Source organism: Eretmochelys imbricata, chromosome 16, assembly GCF_965152235.1.
Source record: "Eretmochelys imbricata isolate rEreImb1 chromosome 16, rEreImb1.hap1, whole genome shotgun sequence".
Lineage (NCBI taxonomy): Eukaryota > Metazoa > Chordata > Testudines > Cheloniidae > Eretmochelys > Eretmochelys imbricata.
Genome location: NC_135587.1, coordinates 7,833,038 through 7,854,336, shown reverse-complemented (window position 1 = coordinate 7,854,336; position 21,299 = coordinate 7,833,038). Strand labels below are relative to the sequence as shown.

The 21,299-nt window shown below is 48.9% G+C and overlaps 2 protein-coding genes across 2 annotated transcripts; both read left to right on the top strand.

The window, feature by feature from the left end:
- Positions 1–3,436: 3,436 nt before the first annotated feature.
- On the top strand, positions 3,437–4,825 carry LOC144276194 (uncharacterized). The gene is made up of 2 exons (XM_077836131.1): positions 3,437–3,476; positions 3,855–4,825. The coding sequence occupies exons 1-2, from the start codon at positions 3,437–3,439 to the stop codon at positions 4,823–4,825; spliced, it is 1,011 nt and encodes a 336-aa protein (XP_077692257.1).
- A 6,291-nt stretch (positions 4,826–11,116) lies between these two features.
- Positions 11,117–20,662, top strand: LOC144276011 (ficolin-2-like). Its single transcript, XM_077835810.1, has 8 exons — positions 11,117–11,249; positions 12,642–12,755; positions 13,855–13,908; positions 15,995–16,030; positions 16,893–17,023; positions 18,198–18,327; positions 19,768–19,902; positions 20,415–20,662. Exons 1-8 carry the CDS (start codon positions 11,117–11,119, stop codon positions 20,660–20,662), a joined length of 981 nt encoding a protein of 326 aa, XP_077691936.1.
- The last annotated feature ends 637 nt before the right edge of the window (positions 20,663–21,299 follow it).

The following is a 21,299-nucleotide window of genomic DNA, read 5'->3' as shown; positions in this document are numbered from 1 at the left end:
GCCCCAGCCCTGAGCCACCTCCTGTACCCTAACTCCCTCCCAGAGCCCGCACCCTGCACCCGCTCCTGCATCCCAATCCCCTGCCGGGAGCCCCCTCCCGCACCCCAAACCCCTCATCCCCGGCCCCATCCCGGAGCCCGCACCCCAACCCTTTCTCCCAGCCCAGTGAAAGTGAGTGAGGGTGGGGAAAAGTGAGCGACGGAGAGAGGGGGGATGGTGTGAGTGGGGGCAGGGCCTTGGGGAAGGGGCGGGGAAGGAGGCGGGGCCAGGGTGTTTGGTTTTGTGCAATTAGAAAGTTGGCAACTCTACCTGCCAGATGCTTTCGAAATCTTTTTATTTACTTCTTATCATTAGTTATTATTTTTGTATTATTTTCTCTGGAGTCTGGCTCTTGACTATACCTTGGCCAAGAAATTTGGACCTTGCCAACAAATAATTGATTACCCCGGCATACGCTCCGTGGGAGCGGGTTCCGCTGAACTGCTCACAGCCTCTGCTCGCCACCTGTGCAAAATTCACAAGCGTTCCCCTAGCTGTTGCCACTAGAGGGTGATGGCTGTTGGGAAAAGACAGGAGGCTGCTTCTCTTTCTGCCTCTGCATTGCCTGTCCTCGGGATTTTAAGGATGAGCTTCCCGGGTGAGAAAGGCCCTTTTCCAGCTCCCTTCTGTCCAGGAGCCCAGAGCAAGGAGCTGCTGATCTCCCATGTCCAGGGGGCCCTGGGCTGCTGAGAGGCATGATTTAAAGTGCCCCTGCAAACCAAAAATGGGCCCCGTCCCTGGCTGTAACTACTGTCTCAGGGAAGCAAACAGATTCTACAGTCGTCTTCTGAGCCAGGAACTGCAGGTAATTGAAAGAGAAGGCAGGAAAGTATCTGTAACTGCCTTCACTTCCCCCCTACCCCACTGCTGTCCCCTGTGTGCCTGAGCCCCAGATCCACTCACTGCACAGACTCACTGTTATTGTCCTAGCCTGGGCAGAGAGATCACATTGGAAATGTAACAGGGATCAACCTGCCAGCTGGAGGGCGAGTGCCACTGGGAAAGGAGAGAGACTGAAAGGGGCAGAAGGCGAAATAAGAGCTCCGAGATATGAGCTCCCAGATCTCGCAACTGCATCATCCTTGGGCCAGTTTGCTTTCCTTTTAACCAGAGGGGGGAACAAAAATCAAAGCCAGTTCCCTTCCTCTTCATAGTAAACACACTTCTGAGGGAATATGCTGCCCTGGGGAGCAATGTCACCGCAGTGGCTCGTTTTATTCTGTTGTTGTATGGCGTTTTGTTCATCAATGGCCAGGATTTAATATTTCTACAGACAGGATAAAATCCTGCCCCCATGACTTCAAGGATTTCCCCCTGATTTTTCTGTTTTTTTCCCTGAAGCAACTGGTTTGGCCACCATCCGGGAAGGCTGTCTGACCAGCTGCACCTTTGGTCTGACAAGTCCCGGTTTTGCGTTGTGTCTGCCTCTTTGTGAGCTCTTTAACTTCACTTCTACGTTTTGCATCAGGCTGAGGACACTGCCAGAACTTGATCAATAAAATAGGAGGGTAATTTCCCTGCCCTCAGAGCTTTCCGTGAGGACAGGAGTGTCGTGCTTGAGCAGTCACTCAGCTGTACAGCATTCCCGTGTCCTCTCCACACCCGGCCTGTCCGTGGTCGCTCTGCAGATGTGGAGATGAACACAGGGCGGCTGGAACAATTTGCATAGTGGGGGTGCTGAGAGCGATTGCACCAAACTGTAAATCCTGTATGCAGTGGAAACCACTTCAAGCCAGGGTGTGCGGCAGCATCCCCCGCACCTCTAGTCCCAGCACCCATGAACAAGCAACAGGCTTCGTACTTGATTTTTGCTTAAGTCGTCAGGTCCCCTTCAGTGGGAGGGCTCCACATTTCCTACAAGGGAGCACAACGCATCTGCCAGCAGAGAGGCGATGTTCCCAGACGGTCTGGTTGCAGGGCATGCCACCTCATTGCATGGCACTGCAGTCCGCTTGCCTCAGTGTCCCACACTTGGTGTAGCCAGGAGTTCTGAAATAATATTGCCACTCTTAGGAACGTACAGTTCTTCTGGCCCTTCCAGCCTCAAGCCATTCCTTCAGCCTGGAGGCAGGGTCTCCACAAACCTCCATCTAGGGGCCGTGCTTGACTCCTCAGCCACCCATTGCCCTGGGTGTATTACCACAGGATCTCCCTAGAAGAGCTGTACCTGGGAATATGGTTGGCTGGCTCTGAGCTCCCACCACCCTCTTACAGTTTGTGGCCCACCCACGAAGCACCCAGGCCTACCCAAACATGAGCAGGGCTCTAGCCCTGCTAGAGCATCACTCCAGCACTTGAACTGCACTCCAGCACCTCTGGTTTGTCATTTTCTGAGGAACCCCACGCTCCTGCCCAGCTCGGCAGGCGAAGCCCCCGCATCTAGCAGGGCCAGGAAGGGAGCAGGGAGGCCCCCACCTGCACACGCACCATGTGAGGTTGCGGCTGGCTGCTCCAGACCTGCAAGCAGCAAGAGCCAACAGGACAGGGCAGGGAGCCAGGCCCAGCCCCATGGGACAGGGGCTGCCTCTGCAGGGTGAGTGCAGGACAGGCTCACGCTCCAACCCCCCATTGGGGCCTCCCCTACACACCGGGCCGGGACAGAGACTGGACAGTGACATACACACTGGAGAGTGGGGCCTGATACCCCACTGGGAATGGCTTCATCCCACCCACCCACAGGGGGTGGGGACTTGCCCTACCCATGCCCCTAGAGCACCCTTCCCCACAGAGCTGGGAGCCTGGTCACTCCCCCCCCTACCCCCACTGATAGAGAGCCACCCCCTGGAAGCAGAGCCCTCCCAGCGCTGACTCCTGCTCCCTGTGCAGGTGTCAGGGCAGCTCCTCAGCCTCAAGGGAGACAAGCTGCATCTCCCCCCACATTTCACTCCCGGAGCGGTGTGTGCATCGGGGGTAAATCATAGAATCATAGACTATCAGGGTTGGAAGGGACCTCAGGAGGTCATCTCGTCCAACCTGCTGCTCAAAGCAGGACCAATCCCCAGCTAAATACTAGATACTGCCTTCAGCCAGTTTAGTTTCTCTTGCTTCTTCCCTAACTCAGCCCCAAGGGGTCGGCTTAGACTCGGGCAGCTAGCCCATGTCACAATGTCATCTTAAATGAGCTAGCGTGAGTCGGTCATTGCCTGCCCACTCACCTTTCCATTCCTAGCTACGCCACCAGCCTCCAAGAACATTTTCCCCTCTGTTGAGATGAGCTATACCTGCCATCAGAAAGGAAGCATCATTTAAAAACCATGCACCATTTTTGTAACAAACGCTCTGCAAACGTGTGACAAACCCTGATCTCACACACTTCCTTTCCCCTGAGCAGGACTGCCCGTTCCAAAACCGGCTGTGATCCCAGACAGAACAAGGAGAAGAGCTGTGGGTCCCAGATATGCAAGGCCATGAGGTGATTGTGAGCTGTGCCCACACAGGTGAGGAGTAAGCTTGCACCAATCCCAAAACTCAATGAACGGAGAAGAATCGTGGAATTCCATCCAAGCTATTGTAAGACCTCGCCATTCTGTCATCCCGCCTCCTCCACTGCAGTAACCATATCCTAGACATTCAGGGCTTCCCACCCGTCCAAACTGATATGAAACAGGGGTCCTTCCCCTGGCCCATCCTTTATCTATGGCTCAGGTGGGATTTTGAGGCACCATAAGTCCCCCTCCCAGAGAAAGGGTTTTGTGGAGTTTAGTTCTGGTGACTTTTAATATTCATGACAAGCCCCACTGCCCTTCCTGCTCCTGAGGTTCTCTTTGTCCTCAGTGCAGGGAGCAAATCATGGCTGGATTCCTTTTTCACTCCAGCAGGTGATGGGACGCCGAGAGAGAATGAGGAGCAGAAGCCCCTGCATGAAGCCCCTGAGATGGTGAAGCCTCCTGTGACTTTACCCACGAGATCCCAGAGCCCTGAGTGGGGAGGAGCCCGTGAGACTCGGTGCAGGTCAGGAAGGCGGCGGAGGAACCCACTGGCGCAGAGCTGGGGTAAATCTGCTCAGGTGGGCGATGGCCTCGCCCACCAGGACAGACCAAACACGTGCACGGACTGCGGGAAGAGCTTCAACAAGAGCTCGTCTCTGACTGTCCATCAGAGAACCCACACAGGGGAGCGGCCCTATGCCTGCCCCGAGTGCGGGAAACGCTTCACCCAGAGCTCCACCTTCCTGCGGCACCAACGGATCCATACTGGCGAGCGGCCCTATGACTGCGCCGAGTGCGGAAAGAGCTTCCGGGTCAGCTCCCACCTGGTCCGACACCAGCGGATCCACACGGGGGAGCGGCCCTACGTGTGCGCCGAGTGCGGGCGGAGCTTCAGCGTCAGCTCCCACCTGGTGCAGCACCAGCGGACGCACACGGGCGAGCGGCCCTACCGCTGCGCGTGCGGGAAGAGCTTCAGCCTGAGCTCCCACCTCCTGCAGCACTGGACCATCCACACGGGCGAGCGGCCCTACCAGTGCGCCCAGTGTGGGCGGAGCTTCTCCATGAGCTCCGCCCTCATCAGGCACCAGAGGCTCCACGCAGCCGACGCGCCCCGCCAGTGCGCCCAGTGCGGGAAAAGCTTCAGCCGCGACTCGGAGCTGAGCGAGCACCAGAAAATCCACACGGGGGAGCGGCAGCACGAGTGCGCCCAGTGCGGGAAGAGCTTCAGCGCAAGGTCCAATCTCCTCCAGCATCAGCGGACCCACGCAGGCGAGAGGCCCTACGCCTGTGCCCACTGTGGGCGGAGCTTCAGCCGGAGCTCGAACCTTATTACACACCAGAGGATCCACACAGGCTAAGAGCCCAGCACCTGTGAAGACCATGGACCAACAGCTACAGGCCGCATCCCATCCAAGATGCGGCCTGGCATGGAATCCAGGGCATCTCCTCCTTTGGGGCATGTGGAGCTCTTTCCCACTCGTGTGCTGCTCTTGGGAATGCGGTGGGGTGAGGAGACAATGAGGAGATGCTGTGCGAAGGGATAGTTTGGGGTTCGGGATGCAAGGTGATGGGGACCAGGAAAGGAGGCAGAAGTGGGTGTTGTTGCTGAGTCATGAGTGGTTTGAGATGGGTGAGGGAACGGAGCAGGGTTCCCAGGTAACTCTGGGCCTGTTTGAGGATCAGTGAATTTGCATACTTACATTCTCTTTTTTCCTTTTTATTAGCTGGCAAAACTTTTTTTCATTTGGGTTGCCTGGGGAATCCTGAGCCGTGCATGTCTTGGCCTGGGGCAGGGAGTGAGCTGGTCAAAGAAGGGTGTTCTGAGATGCCCTCCAATTAAGGAAAGTTTGGAGTGTTAAAATCCAGCCAAGCTTCTTGGGACAAGTAAACACATCAGAGGCTAAATGCATGTGAAACCAGGTAATCTAAATGCAGAGTTTGTTGAAAACCAACACACTGATTTTGCAGGGGGGGAAGAAAAAGTCAAAACTAACAACAGGGCAGCTGTATTGATCGTTGTGTTCATTTTCATACCAAAATCATGAAAAGCCTCCATTCTTAATTTAATGAAACTGCCACCAAATTTCTAGTCTGCTGCAACAGAGCACTGTGGAATCCAGAGACTTTGCTGTAAGATTTAGGTTCAGCTGCTGTGGGGTCTTGGATGGAGGACATGGCCATATAGGCATTTTCAACCGGAGTTTGGCTATATAGCAATGTCAAGTTAAAATGGCCAAATTAAATAAAAACCCTCCCATTTCTCTCTTGGGGTCACTGCTGCACACAGTTAGTACCATGCAGCCTGCGTACTAACCTACGTAGTCCCACTGACTTCAGTGTGACTGCAGACATTAGTAGGTACTATGCTTGATAAGCATTGGCATGACTGGGCCCTTATTTGGTATGAGTTTCCCTTGTGCCTGTACAGAATGCGTGTTCTCCATCCGGTTTCATGTAGAAGTGTTTGCTCTGATTTCCAAAAGTTAATATGTTTGACCATCGAAAACGCAACATCAATCAATTGTACCGTATAGTGGTGATATGTATCAAGGTGGGAGTGAAAGGTTGGGTGGTTCATATCCTGTGACTGTAGGTGCGGCTCTGAGAATTGACTAAATTGGGACATTCCCAGAACAGGAATAAGGACATCTGTGAATTGTGCACCTTTTACCAATCAGGAACTGAACCAACTGTATGCAGCACACTGAAGAAAAAGAAGCCCATGGCTCTGTGATGCTGCTGGCGTCTGGGCCTTCACTTTGGTCGCTAAAGAAAACAGCATGCTCTCTCCCCCAGGTTCTGCCGCACTTTCCAAAGGAGTTGCCAGAGCTTTCCTGAGCCTGCTTCAGGGCTGGTATAATAAAGCTGAGTTAATCTCCACACTGACCCTGTTTGGAACTAATTAGCGAGAAGGTAAAACAAGCAAGGAAACAGAATGGGATGAAAAGACACATTAGAAAGGGGAAGCGGGCTTTAAAATATGTAGGGACCTTCTGGCTAGACCCTACCAAGCAAACACAGAACTGAGAATTTATCAGGTCAAGACTAGTTGGATGATGAAGAACCGAGGGGGTGGTTCTTTTAAGTTTGTTTCCATATTAAATAACAAGTATAAGGTGTCTCCAATTCTCTTTACAACTGTCTCCTCTTATTTGCTGCTTTAACCATACCCAGAGCCTGGACACACTGGACCTAAAATGTACACTTATACTAGTTAGTGATGGAAAAGATGCAGTGAGACTGGGTTTCAAAGGCAAGGACAATTATGCCATTAGCATATACAAATGTCTACACAGTGCTGTTTGCAATGGATACTAAAGCTGGTTGGAACATGGCTTTTCTTCCACAGAAAATTTTGAGTATTCACTCATTGAGTATTTGAGTATTGAGAGAAGACAAAAAAATCAAAAACTGAAATATTTTCTTACCAAAAAAATCAAAAACTGAAATATTTCTGCCAAAAAAATGATATACAGTAGTTTAATTCTGAAATGCCACTGCGGTGCCTCCTGGGAGTTCTGGTTCAGATGTTTCATACTCCCACTGTCCTCTGTTGGCTGGACTCGCTGGTCAGACTACATTTCTCATGAGGCCTCACAATCTCCTGTCTTGGTGAGGGGAGCAGTGCATCATGACAGGGGCACCGCTGGGGATGTTCCATTTTTTTAATGAAAATTCAAGATTTTCCACTGAAAGCAGACACATTTTTGCAAAAAAATTATTTTGTTGAAAACCCAGTTTTCTTCTGAAAAATGGCTTTGACTGAAAATTCTTAACCACCTCTAAGTGATGCCCTTGGGATAATCACAGCTTTGCACTCGGTTAATTTAACAAACAATGTAGGCCATACTTACAGGATGGGGGACTCTATCCTGGGAAGCAGTGACTCTGAAAAAGATTTGGGGCTCATGGTTGATAATCAACTAAACATGAGTTCCCAGTGTGAAGCTGTGGCCAAAAAAGCTCATGCAATCCTGGGATGTCTAAACATGGGAATCTTGAGTAGCAGGAGAGAGGTTATTATACCTCTGTATTTGGCGCTGGTGCGACTGCTGCTGGAATCCTGTGTCCAGTTCTGGTGCCCCCAATTCGTGAAGGATGTTAATAAATTGGAGAGGGTTCAGAGAAGAGCTACAAGAATGATTAAAGGAGTAGAAACCCTGCCTTATAGTGATAGACTCAAGGAGCTCGATCTATTTAGCTTAAAGAGAAGGTTGTGGGTTGACTTGATCACAGTATAAGTACCTACATGAGGAACAAATATTTAATAAGGGGCTCTTCAATCTAGCAGAGAAAGGTGTAACACGATCCAATGACTGGAGGTTGAAGCTGGACAAATTCAGACAGGAAGTTAAGCCTACATATTTGACAGTGAGCATTATTAACCATTGGGGCAATTTCCCAAGGGTTGTGGTGGATCCTCCATCACTGACCATTTTTAAATCAGCACTGGATTTTTTCTAAAAGCTCTGCTCTAGGAATTAGTGTGGGGCAGTTCTCTGGCCTGTGTTATACAAGAAGTCAGAACAGTCAATAACGATGGTCCCTTCTGGCCTTGGAATCTATGACACCGTAACACTGAATTTTTGGGGCTTGTCAGATTTGGGATTGGAATAATCACAACATTCTTGTGATTTTTTTTTTACGCTTATGTCACAGGATCTATTCACTGCTCATGGCACCTCCTGCTGGCTGTCTTCTGTGTATTAGTGCTCCCACTCCGGTGATGTCTTCTCCTATGCAGTCTTGCCCTGCTGCCCCTCTCACTCCAGGGACTGCAGTCTCCTCTTCGTGGCTTGGCCCTCCAGCCAGGTCACTAATGTCCTCCCCTTCTGGGGAATTCACCATCTTTCCAAACCCACTGGCTGGCTGGCACCTCCAACACCCTGTACCGCTTCCCGGCAGCTGGTAGGGGAACCCAGGCCTGCCCTCTACACTGGGTTCCAGCCCAGAGACCCAATAACAAGCAGCCACAGTCCAATACAATCCTACCTTTTGCTGCTGTTTCCCTGGGCTTCTTCCTACATATCTGGCTTTCCCCCAGTCAGGTTTGCCAGCTTCCCAACTCCCTCCACTCAGGGAGCGACCACAGCCTTTCCCAGCAACAGCCCTGCATCTGTAGCCAGCTGCCAGACGTTATCCAGGCCCCTCCTGTTCCCACACAGGTGAGTGGGTTCAGAGCTCTGCCACGGCACCTCGGCTAAATAGTTCCCGGTTTTCACCAGGAGAAAGAGGTGCTGCTGGCCTCCCTGGACATACAGGTTAGCGCTGTCATGGGAGGGTGCACCTGCTTTTCTGATGTTACTCGCACTGAGAGTCCTTGATTCGGCAAACCTGCAGAAGCACTTGCTTAACTTTAAGCATGTTTATGTTCCACTGACATCAGTAAGCACCTGGTTAAAGCTAATCACGTTCTCAAGTGCTTTGCTGAGCTGAGGCCAGACAGGGAGCATGGCAGCACAGGATAGGTGTGGCAAGGCAATGATTACCTAGCGGTTGTATTACCTGAGGATTGTTCCCAGAGGACAGGAGCCACAAAGGAGGCACAAACAGAGCAACAAAGGAGGAACCAGGCAGATCAGCAAGGCGTGGAAGAGATGTTCCACTTGCTGGCCCCCATATGCAAATGCACGTCCTAGGAGAAGATGACCTGCACTTGCCATCTGCTCTAGGCTAGAGGGACAGAGAGAAGACAAGCTGTCACAAACCCCAGGGAGCATCTGTGAGACTGAGAATGGCTCATTAGAATTTTCAAAAGATGGCACTGAATGTTCTGTTAATTGAGACCGCACTTGAAATGCACAGGAGCCTCTGAACTCAGTGTCATGGGATTGGTAGCTGCTTTCCAAATACCTCCATACCCTGCTGCTTGTGCTCTGTCTGCTCCCCTGCGACCTCTTCCTGTTGATGATGCAGTGCTGGGGGGAGTTGCTGACAGTTTTGCTCTGTGTCCTGTGTGAGTCATCTGCTGCTTTAGTTATTCCCTGAATACTCCTTATTCCCCATCTCTTCTTATCATCTCATTTAGATCCATCCAATGTGTCACACAGCATCCCAAGGCTGTATCCTTGAGTGGGATGCCATAGTATCAGTTTCACTGTGATGCACCAAGAGATTCTTCAGGGTTTGGGCTGTAATAACAGTACTTGTCATTTCACGTGGTCCAAGGAAGGAACTTCTGAAATCTTGCTTTTCTGACATGTATTCCCAATATGCTTCACATAACGGGCATTTTAATATAGCTCTTGGGTTAAAAGGCAAGCGTACCTTACAGCCTGTGCCTTCTGGGCAAATGTGCCACCCTGGAAACGTTATTTATATGTTTTTAATAGAGTAGTGAAAGGAAACATCAGCATTCATGTGCCCAAGCCTGGGTTTAGTACCAATGCTGGGTTGCACACTCAGATCAGGATGTGACCTCCAGGTAACACAAGATCTGAAACTTCTTTCTTTAGGAGATAAAGGAAATGCTGGGGCACCAGCAACAACTGGTGAGCATTATTTGAGATTCAGTTCAACTTTGTCCCCTCATACAACAATTAAGAGGAAGCTACTTGAGTTTAAACACACACACACACACTGAGGTGTACATTACAAGCCTCTCAGACTGACAGCAGTAAAGTTCCTCTATGTGGAAGACAAAAGCTTCCCTGGGGGCAGTCCGAGACTGGGTAAATCCCCACCCCACCCCCACTAAAAATCGTCGTGATCATCATCAGCCTCCACTCCAAATAAAAGGTACATTTCTTCAACCTGCCTGTTCTAATATAAATCTGGAATACCATGAACATTAATAAACAACCCACAACACCCCACACACTGCCAAACCACTCCACTGCACACAGTCTCCCCTGGGGAAGGGATAAAAGAGAACAAACCACACACGAGAGATGTCAGTCATGCCACATAATGCACTACTGGGTATAAGAATAGAACAGAATAGAATAGGCTTCTGATGTCATGCACTATGTATCACTGATAACTTCATAAAATCAAAACCTCCTCTGGTCTAGAGGCAGTATCATGGAACAATTTAACAACAAACAAGTAGTTAGAATGGAGACCAATCTGAAGAGTACAACAATATCAAACCTGCAGTTCTTCACTGTGTAAAGCACTAGGTAGCAAATAAAAACCAGGATGTGAACATGTGTTCAACCCTGTGAAATCCTCTCAGGATTTAATGATCTAATCACTCTGCTGTCTTGGGGCAGGTGTAAACCATACTTTCAGAGGTTTTGCAATGCTTACAATAATTGCATATCCTTCTTGGCCAGATTGATCTTTCACCCTGACATCAGTGGAATGAAGCTCTAGCTGGAAAATAATCTCAACCCTTTGGTATAAAGGAGTTAAATGAAGAATTGCTGACACCAACACTTAAAGGAAAGCAAGTAAAATTAATGGGAAGCAGACCCGTTGGCACCAAAATATTTACTGAGTCACACAGGAGGAACAATGTGACAGGAAACTTTCGTATCAGATTCTTGAAGTTGGGAAACTGTCCACACAACAAGCCAAGGGGAAACCATTTTACAGCTGTAACGTGGAAACTGGGATGTAAGGGAGATTACAGTTCCGAGGTGGAGTTTACTTATTGTATTTTCGTATGATATGAAAGGCTCCCAGGGCTGAGATGCTAACAGAGCATGAAGATGAGGAGACGAGCGAAGCTGCCGTTGCCGAGACCAGCACCAGCCATGAGGAGAGCTGCCCAGCAAACCCTCCTCGCCGTACTCTGCCTAGCAGCAGCGGTTTGTGAGGCTCAGGACACCTGCCCAGGTGAGTCACAGACAAACCTGTTACCTTTTCATAACATGGATCTGACTAGTCCCTACTTTAAGATGCAGAATTTAGAATGCACAAAATTCCTCATCAGTTAGAATATGAAGTTTAATATTAGCCCTTCTTATTTTCTTCCTTAATTAAATCACTTTTAATCAAGAAACAAGATGGCTCACATATGCACTGTATAACTAATGCCTTTCCATTGCTGTTGGGCTGTTCCATGGCATAGTATGAGACGGAGCAAAGGGGCTGTGAAACCCCCAGCTACTAGATTGGAGAAGAATGGCATTCACAAGATGAGATGCTTTTTATTACATCAGCCCTGATTTTACTCTTTGGCAGTCCTCGAACAGCAACATTCTCCAGTTAAAAAATAATCTGATTAAATGAAAATCTTGCCATGTTCCATTCTCTACTGATTCTGTCCAGTGAGCTCAGGTACTACAGTGATGGAGATGATATAAGGAATAGAATAGAATAGACCTCATAAAAGGAACAGAATATGATGCACATGATATAAAGTAGAATGGAACAGATCTGATGTAAGGACTAGAACAGAATAAGTCTGATATAAGAAGTAAACTAGAATGGGAATAGATACCTCTACCCATAGCTACTTTTGGTTTGCTCCTAGGGAGATGTTAGTCAGATCTTTGGAATTAATGTGAAAGTCAGAAAATCTCTAAAGTTTATAGAAATTCACACATGCACAATACTCTGGCATTTCTCAAATGTTCCTTTATTTCACACTTCTTAAGAGCTGCTCAAAGACACTTTCCTCCCAGCGTCCTGAACCCTGGTTACCTATCTTTCTTGCAGCAGTACATGGTTGTAGGAAAAAGTCCCTGGGATCGTATTAATAAAACAAGGTGAAAGCAATGACTGTGGTTTGTGTTTAACGCAGTAGGTGAGGCTGCTTGGTCACATCTTGTGTAGCTTTCTTGATTTCCTCTTCCCAGATGTCGGGGTACAATCCTGTTCCCGATGAAGCCAATGACAAAACTCCCACTGACTTCACATTTACAAGCTTTGAATCGTCTCTTGTTGCTTGCAGTCCCCACTGCTCTCATCTATCCAGATCACATGGCAGTGTGATCCCTCTCTAATCCACCAGTTTTAGTGTCACTTGAAAATCCTTTTTGAGGTTCTCCAGTGTCTGCTGTACGGTCTGTTCTGGTGGTTAATTTAATACATGCAAATTCATGAAAGTTTTGAGGAATTAAGAGGCTATTTAAATTGAGGCTGTGGTTTTTGTATTTAAGAAAAGAAAAGGAAAGAAAAGAAAGCTAGCTTGTGGAGATTCTCATTTGCAGGATTTATTTCTCTCAGGGATCTGCAGAAAGTTTCAGTCCTATGGACCTTCTCACATGTCATTTCTTTCTCCAGATGTGAAAATAGTGGGTCTCAGCGGTTCAGAGAAGCTCACTGTTCTCCAGGGCTGCCCTGGGATTCCTGGTGCCATGGGGCCCAAAGGTGACCCTGGACATGCAGGAATGAGAGGTATGTGTCCAGGGGCTGAGGGAGACTCTGCCTTGGATGGCAGAAAAGTGAATGAGTGACGTTAAAATAGTTCAGCCTGTGGAGATCCTTATGAGTCCCCAACATGAGGAAAAGGTGCCTCAAACAGGCTGGTCACTATGCCAGTCTATAACTCCACATGGAGGGGCCAGAATTAACAAGCTGGCTCTGAAACACTGTCAATTTCTTTTTCCTCTGACCAGAAAAATGGTAGCCTGTGGGCTGTGGAAGGGAGGCCAGCTGCGTATCTTTGATGGCCACCACCTTGGCCAGCACACCAGGGATCTCCAGAGTGTGAGCTGGTAAAGCAGGAGCCAAAGGGCCAAGTGCTGCTTTCTGCTGCTGTAACAGACTGACATCCTCCCTCACCGCTGGTTACAGATCTATCTGCCAGGACTCATATATACCAATAAACGATTTGACCATATAGAGCAGTGGTCTCAAACTTTAGAAACCCGAGGACTCCATTTTGATATAAAATTTTTCACGGACCCCCTCAAGCTCCCCGCTCAGCCCCACGCCCCATCCCCACTCCACCCCTTCCCCCAAGGCCCCACCCCATCTCTTCCCTCCCCCGCTTCAGCCCTGCCCCTCCTCTTCTCCACCTCTTTACGCTCCCTCCCCTGAGCGCACCCCAACCCCACTCCTCCCCCTTCCCCCCCAGCGCCTCCTGTACAGAGTGCAGAAGGCTCTGGAAGGGAGGGGGAGAAGTTGAGGGAGGGAGTGGGAGGAGTTGATCAGCAGGGCCGATGGACCCCCTGGAGTACTCTCACGGACCACAGTTTGAGAAACGCTGATACAGAGAGATTTGTTAAAACTAAGAGCTAGCTGCTATTTAAGTTGCACCCATGACAATGGCTTAGTGGAAGCAGGGTCTGATACATTCTCTGGGATGGATACCCCAACCGGACACTGATGTGATGTGAAAATCCAGCGGAAGGATCCTCTCTCTGGACTCTAAGTTGCAGCCTAATGACTCAAATCAGAAATGGCAGATGTGGGGATTCAGTTCACTTCTAGCTGGTATGTTTGAATTGGTCAGGGCTTGCGCTGTCAAATATTTACCCTCTTCTGTTCGTAGGGGAACGGGGAGCTCCAGGGATCCCTGGAAAGATGGGACCAGCAGGGGAGAAAGGTAAAGAAAGAAAGAACTAGTCACTTGGATTCCATCACAGTAACAGCTTCTGAACATGCTTGTCTTCAGGTTACATTTGGGAAAACTTTTACCCCAATAGAACCTCAGTTCTGAGCCCCCCATTGAAATTGTTGCACTTCAGATAAATCTTTCCACTGTTTAACCTCCTTGGACTGAAAGGTGATTGATCAATTCAAATAATTCTTCTCACTGCAAAGCTGTGGCCCTTCTGTACTTTAATGACATGCAGGGATGGCTACAGTGCAGCCGGGGGCGTGATTTGCAGTTCATGTCGCTGTACTCACATTAGCATTAATCTAGCTAGCTTGCTAGCAACAGAAGTGAACACATGGTAGCACGGTCTAAGCTACAAATGTGGGTAGCCAGAGCGGTCAGGCAAACTTGTGCAGCATATGCTGAATCTTGTGCCACTACGTCCTCACGGCTATTGTCAGCAAGCTGCTCGGTGAAATCTAGCACGAATACGTCTTCAGGAGCTGCAAATCGCATCAGTGTAGACATACCCACAGTGACAGGCATGTAAGGTGCAATAGGTCTGTTGTGCCTGCTAGTTCAAAGAGGCCTGCAGGTACTTACAAATATTTCTTAGCACTTACAGGAATTCATGCTCAGCTAATCCAATACTGTGCATGAGGGAGACAGTGACTGAGGCTTGTGACAAATACCGTTTCACCCTCATCTTTCTTTGCAACCAGCTACTGCATCTAGAACTTGCTCTGGGTTTTGAAGGAACATCAGGTCCAATTTTCAAAAGCACCTAAGGAATAGAATCGGTTGGAATATTTTCACCAAAATGAAGTTTTAGTAACGGGCCACGGCTCTCTAGAGAGCAAGACTCTCAGAGGCTGGTGATCAGCACACTGGCCTGTGATGTGGAACAGAGCTCAAATTCTCGTAGATTATTTCCCAGAGCCCCCCATGTGCCCTCTCCCAACGGGCTATAAAAACCTCCAGGCCCTGGGGAGAGGATGGCTTCAGCTGCTGGGCTGGTGGTGCGGGGAGCTCAGGACTTCTGACCTGGTGGCAGGGCTCTGGGCTTCAGCTGAGACGACGGGGGGGTCTCGGGGCTTAGCCCCACAGGAGTGGGGGGGGCACAGGGCCTCGGGGTTTCAGCCCCGTGAGGTGCACAGGGGCCCAGAAATATTTACCAGAGCAGAGCTCTGAATAGCTCCGGGTGAATTTAAACCCTGATGTAGGGGAGCCAGGATCAAGTCTCTCCTCTGGCTGATTCAGAGCAGAGTTTTTCATCCCAGATCATCCTGTCTCAAAAAGAACAGGGACTTGAACTCCCTTCTCCCACATTCCAGTGTCTTAACCACCAGGCTATAAAGTATGGGAGAGAGTCTCTCTTGTCAGAAGTAACCAGAGAGCCCTGCACCCAAAAACCTTCTCGAATAGAAGAGCCCAGGTTTCAATCGGAACATGGACATCTCAACACAATTTCATTTTCCACAAAAAAGGTTTTGTTTTCATGCCAGTGTGAAATGAAAACAAAGTTCAAAATCTCCAGAGTTGCCACGAAATGGAATTGTCATGCTCCGGCCAGCTCTGCTTTTTAACGGGCCGTAGGCTCGTAAGGTTTGTATGTGCTTTTGAAAATGTTACCCATTGCATCTGGCTGCCTGAAGTCTCTGAACAGTCAGCCAGGAGCAATTCTGCACCAAGCTACTTTCATCTTGTTTACCCAAGTGAATCAAATTTTTACAAATGGAGAATAAACCCCCAAATATTAACTTTTTTTTTTTAAAAAAGTGTCTACGTACTTCACACGCTTCTAAATGTAATGCTCCTCTTCTGCCCTCTTTTTCTGTATTGTACCATCTATGCCAAATTCATGCAGCTCTGGAGATGTTGGAAGGGCATTAACAATGAGGAGTCCAGTGACACCTTAAAGACTAACAGATCTATTTGGGCATAGGCTTTCGTGGGTAAAAAAAACCCACTTCTTCAGATGCATGGCATTAGTGTATTTTCCTGCAGCAAGTCAGGCTGACGCCCCATGAGTTCTGAGGTTACAGTGTGATCTCCAACTCTTGCAAGTATTTAAACCTGTGCTCCATTCTAGGAGAGAAAGGAGAGTCCGGAGAACCAGAAACAACAGGTAAGAACCTCTGCACTCTCCCATATAGCAAAAGAATGATTTCACTGACAGTAGCAGCTGTGTCCGCCCTGAGCTGCAGTCTGTCTCCAATCCCTCAGGAGGATGGTTAACCTCTCAAATAGCCGCCATTTCAAAACAAAACAACCTATTACCACAACACTTCCTTCTCCCGCTTCAGTGTAGGAACTACTGCTCCCACACCGCCTCCCCTACCCAAGGCACAGCATGAGTAATATTGAGTCGCATTTCAGAAAGACCCACTAACTCATAATATTATTTAAGGTGGCCGGAGCAGTCCCTGATGCCCTCATGAAAGGTGCCTCCTGGACCCTCCTCCAGCCTGTGTGGGCATGCCAGCCCGTTCCCACTGATGGCTGGCAGGATACAAGGTGCAGAGCCAGGGCCCTAACCCCACTCTTCTCCACACCTTTTGTGGACGTTGTTGGCATTAGCTTTGAGCAGCCCTTTTGCTCAGGGAACAGGGGGGCAGATACAGGGCTTAGGAGTAGGGCATGAAGGTCCAGGTGCCTTCCCCTGCCCTTACGCACCTGCCAGGGCCAGGCACAGCTTCTCCCTAGTGAAAAAAGATGAAACAAATCAGCTGTCTAAACTCTGCTGAGTTAACCCCCTGGTGAGTGTGTCTTACAGGTCCCCCTCTGTGACCGATCCACACAGGATAGGAGTAGGGGTCTGGTGTCAGGGGCCTTGACCATTTAGCTCAAAGCATAGCAGTGCCTGCTTTTAGTTCTGAAGGCCCCAGTATATCAGTCAAGATCACATTGACTCTTCACCCACCCCTTGCACAATCAGATCCAGTCCCGCGCTTTCAATCAATGCATGGTTAATTTTCCATTTTGTCTAGGACCCAGAAACTGCAAGGAGCTGTTAGCCAAAGGGAGAACGCTGAGCGGCTGGTACGCCATCTACCCAGGAGTTGCTGATGATTCCATCACTGTCTTCTGTGACATGGATACAGACGGTGGAGGCTGGACTGTAAGTGAGAGGGAGTGTGGCGGGGACGAGGGTGTTATAGAGAACACGTTTGATTTTAATCAGAGGTGTGAGGATTGCCACTTGCTGACAGCTGTAAATCTTTCCTAAATTGAGGAAATGTTGAGACAGAGCTGAAATAATTCATCCAGTTATGCCCCAAATATGTCATCACAGATTTCATATCCAGGCCAGCCCATCAGTTCAAAAAGGAGAAACTGAGTTTGTGGAAACCTGGAAGTTTCTGTATTTGTTAGGTTTTGGTTTATTCACATTTGCTTTTTAGGTCTTGTCTAGCCTGGAAGACTCTACAGGTGACTTCAGGTGTAATAACCTGCCTAGTACATGTGACCATGTCTCCCTCTAGTGGCTGGGAGGGCTACACCTGGCTTTCTTTATCTGCTGACCGGGCTTCCTTTGGAGCTGGTCGTTCCTTACATCAGCCCAGGAGGCGTGGGCGCTCCCAGGGTATGTTTACACTGTAGCTGGGAACAGCTCCCAGCACACTAAAACTAGCAGTGTGGACGTAGCGGCTCAGGTGGCAGCTTGGACCCCCAAGGTCTGAGCTCGGATGGCTAGCTTGAGTCGTCACTGGAGCCATGCAGACACACCCCAGAGGTTAAGCACGTTGCCTACACAGCATTCTCAGCACCTGACAGTCTGGCCAAGGCGTGAAAGACCTTTATGTGATGGCAAAAGATTGCAAGGCCGTAACTATGTCGTATCCCAACTACTGAAGGGTTTTTATGTTCTTCAAGCCACAGAGTGAAAGAGACATGGGGCATGGAGCAGAGAGGTTACCAGCTAAGAGGGGGTTTTCAACACTTCCTGGCCTGAAGAGTTAGCTCCATCAGTCTAACGTGTAGTTAAAAGAAGTAGATAGACATGGATTTGCCCAGATAAATGAGCTGATGGGAGCCAGAGTCACTCTTTGAACTTGGCCAGGTCACATCCCATCTCTGAGCCTCCTCCTTCTCTACAGATGAAGGTAGTGGTACCCATTTTTGTAGAGCAGGACTGATCTGTTGCAGGGAGATATATTGGAAAGCATTACGTGAATGCGAAGTATAGTGGGTTCATGTGCAGGTATGAAGTAATGGTATGTCAGGCAGCTGCTTTATGATGGATAGAAACCATGGTGCAGTCTTCCACCTCTCACCCTCTCATTTCCTTGCAGGTTTTCCAGAGACGCGCAGATGGTTCAGTGGATTTTTTCCGTGACTGGGATTCATACAAGAAGGGTTTCGGGAACCAGCTGACGGAATTCTGGCTGGGGAATGACAATATCCACCTGTTAACATCCCTTGGTAACAAAATCACTGATGGATTCTTTTCTGGTTTTTGTTCTCCGCCAGACCATCTCCTTGGAGACAGGATACATAAAAGCAGCAAAGAGCCCTGTGCAACCTTATAGACTAAGAGACGTATTGGAGCATAAGCTTTCGTGGGTGAACGGGTATCCTTGTGCGGGTATTCCTTGTGCGGGTATCGTAGGTTTGAGAATGCTTGGTGAAGATCTTGTAGGTGTTGGTCTCTGTCTGAGGAGTTGGAGCAAATGCGGTTGTACCTCAGCGCTTGGCTGTAAACAATGGATCATGTGGTGTGTCCAGGATGGAAGCTGGAGGCATGAAGGTAGGCATAGCGGTCGGTGGGTTTTCGGTATAGGGTGGTGTTAACATGACTGCATGAGGAAATAAGGAAACAGATCAACAGAGCTAGATGTGTACCCAGAAGCCTCCTGCTGCAAGACAAGCCCAAGAAAGAAACCAACAGAACTCTACAAACCATCCTGGACAACGATCCCTCACTTTCACAGGCCTTGGGAGGCAGGCCAGTCCTCGCTCACAGACAACCCGCCAGCCTGAAGCATATTCTCACCAGCAACGACACACCGCACCATAGTAACTCTAACTCAGGAACCAATCCATGCAACAAACCTTGATGCCAACTCTGCCCACATATCTACACCAGCGACACCATCACAGGACCTAACCAGATCAGCCACACCATTACCATCACAGGTTTATTCACCTGCACGTCCGCCAATGTAATATATGCCATCATGAGCCAGCAATGTCCCTCTGCTATGTACATCGGCCAAACTGGGCAGTCCCTACGTAAAAGGATAATTGGACGCAAATCAGATATTAGGAATGGCAGTATACAAAAACCTGTAGGGGAACACTTCAACCTTCCTGGACACACAATAGTAGATGTAAAAGTGGCCATCCTACAGCAAAAAAACTTCAGGACCAGACTTCAACGAGAAACTGCTGAGCTTCGGTCATTTGCAAATTTGACCCCATCAGCTCAGGATTAAACACAGACTGTGAATGGGTCGCCAATGACAAAAGCAGTTTCTCCTCCCTTGCTGTTCACACCTCAACTGCTAGAAGAGGGCCTTAGCCTCCCTGATTGAACTAACCTCATTATCCCTAGCCTGATTCTTGCTTGCATATTTATACCTGCCTCTGGAAATTTCCACTACATGCATTTCACGAAGTGGGTGTTCACCCACGAAAGCTTATGCTCCAATACGTCTGTTAGTCTATAAGGTGCCACAGGACTCTTTGCCCCTTTTAAAGATCCAGACTAACATGGCTACCCCTCTGATACAGGACACATAAAGTGATTCATCTGCTTGTATTCCTGGGGTTGGACAGACATGTCTCAACCCCTCCTTACAAAGATCAGGCAGAATGTTCAATGGAACGTGATTGACATTTTTGTTTCCGTTTTGTCTCTAGCAACTTGTGAACTTCGTGTCGATCTGAGTGACACGGAAAACAATAAATCCTTTGCCCACTATGAGACCTTCAGCATTTCAGGACAATCTGACAAATACAGACTGAACCTAGGAAAGTTTCTTACAGGCACTGCAGGTAAGTTTGGGGCCCATTCTGCACTTTCTGTACAAGGGAGGTATCATGAACAACCATCAAAAGCACAGAGTATCTCTGGCAGTTCTACCAACTCAGAGATTACCGGAAAGGGGAGGTGGGAAGAAAGTCCATGCGACATTCCAGTGCAGGCCATCAGCATGATGTTTTCACCACACTTGTGAATGTTAACTGGAGTTGAACTCAGAATTCTTGGTCCTCCAGCGTCCAGAAAGAGGATGTTTGGTTGGGGGAACTTACTAAAGTGAGGCCCTGCTGGGTCTTTTCCCCCACAGCTAGCCTCCTATTTTTAAATATTGTTTGGTAAGGGAAAGGAGCTATTAGAGGCATGCTACATATTAAACAAAAGGAACCATAGCTGTATAGCCAAAGTGTGGAATAGAGAATCCCTGTGACTTGATTAATAGTCAAATGCAGGGGACCAGGACATCTCTCAGAGCCTGAAAGTGCTTTGTACACACACAACCATGTTCTTGCTTCTGATGTTTTAACAGGTGATTCCTTGTCTGGCCATAAAAATATGACGTTTACAACCAAAGACAATGACAATGATATGCATTCGGCGAACTGTGCTCTGCTGTACAAGGGCGGCTGGTGGTACAACAAGTGTCACGGTTCCAATCTGAATGGGCTGTACCTGCTGGGGCCCCACAAGAGCTACACAGATAGTGTCATCTGGGCAACAGGCAAAGGGGCTCACTATTCCTACAAAGTCTCAGAGATGAAGTTCAGGCCGGTTTAGCAGAAGGAGAGTGCAGCGGGAGGTCGCTCTCCAGCAATGTGTGGGAATGGACCCTCCCAGGTAGTTAGATGCCTTAAGCCCATTGATTTCCACGGAAGTTAGGTGCCTAACGGATCTGGGCCTTAGAGCCTGATCTGAAGCCCAGTGAAGTCAATGGGAGTCTTTCCATTGACATCAGTGTGTGCGGATGAGGCCCATAGCTGGAAGCACCCAAGCAAACACACTGATGTTTAATACCAACCTTTTCCTTTTCCTGGTCACGTTGAGTTTCATAGATCCTAAGGTCAGAAGAGCCCATTATGATCATCTAGTCCGACCTCCTGCACAACACAGGCCACAGAATCTCACCCACCCACTCCTGCGAAAAACCTCTCACCTATGTCTGAGCTATTGAAGTCCTCAAATCGTGGTTTAAAGACTTCAAGGAGCAGAGAATCCTCCAGCAAGTGACCCATGCCCCATGCTACAGAGGAAGGCGAAAAACCTCCAGGACCTCTGCCAATCTGCCCCGGAGGAAAATTCCTTCCCGACCCCATATATGGCGATTAGCTAAACCCTGAGCATATGGGCAAGATTCACCAGCCAGACACCCAGGAAAGAATTCTCTATAGTAACTCAGATCCCACCCCATCTAACA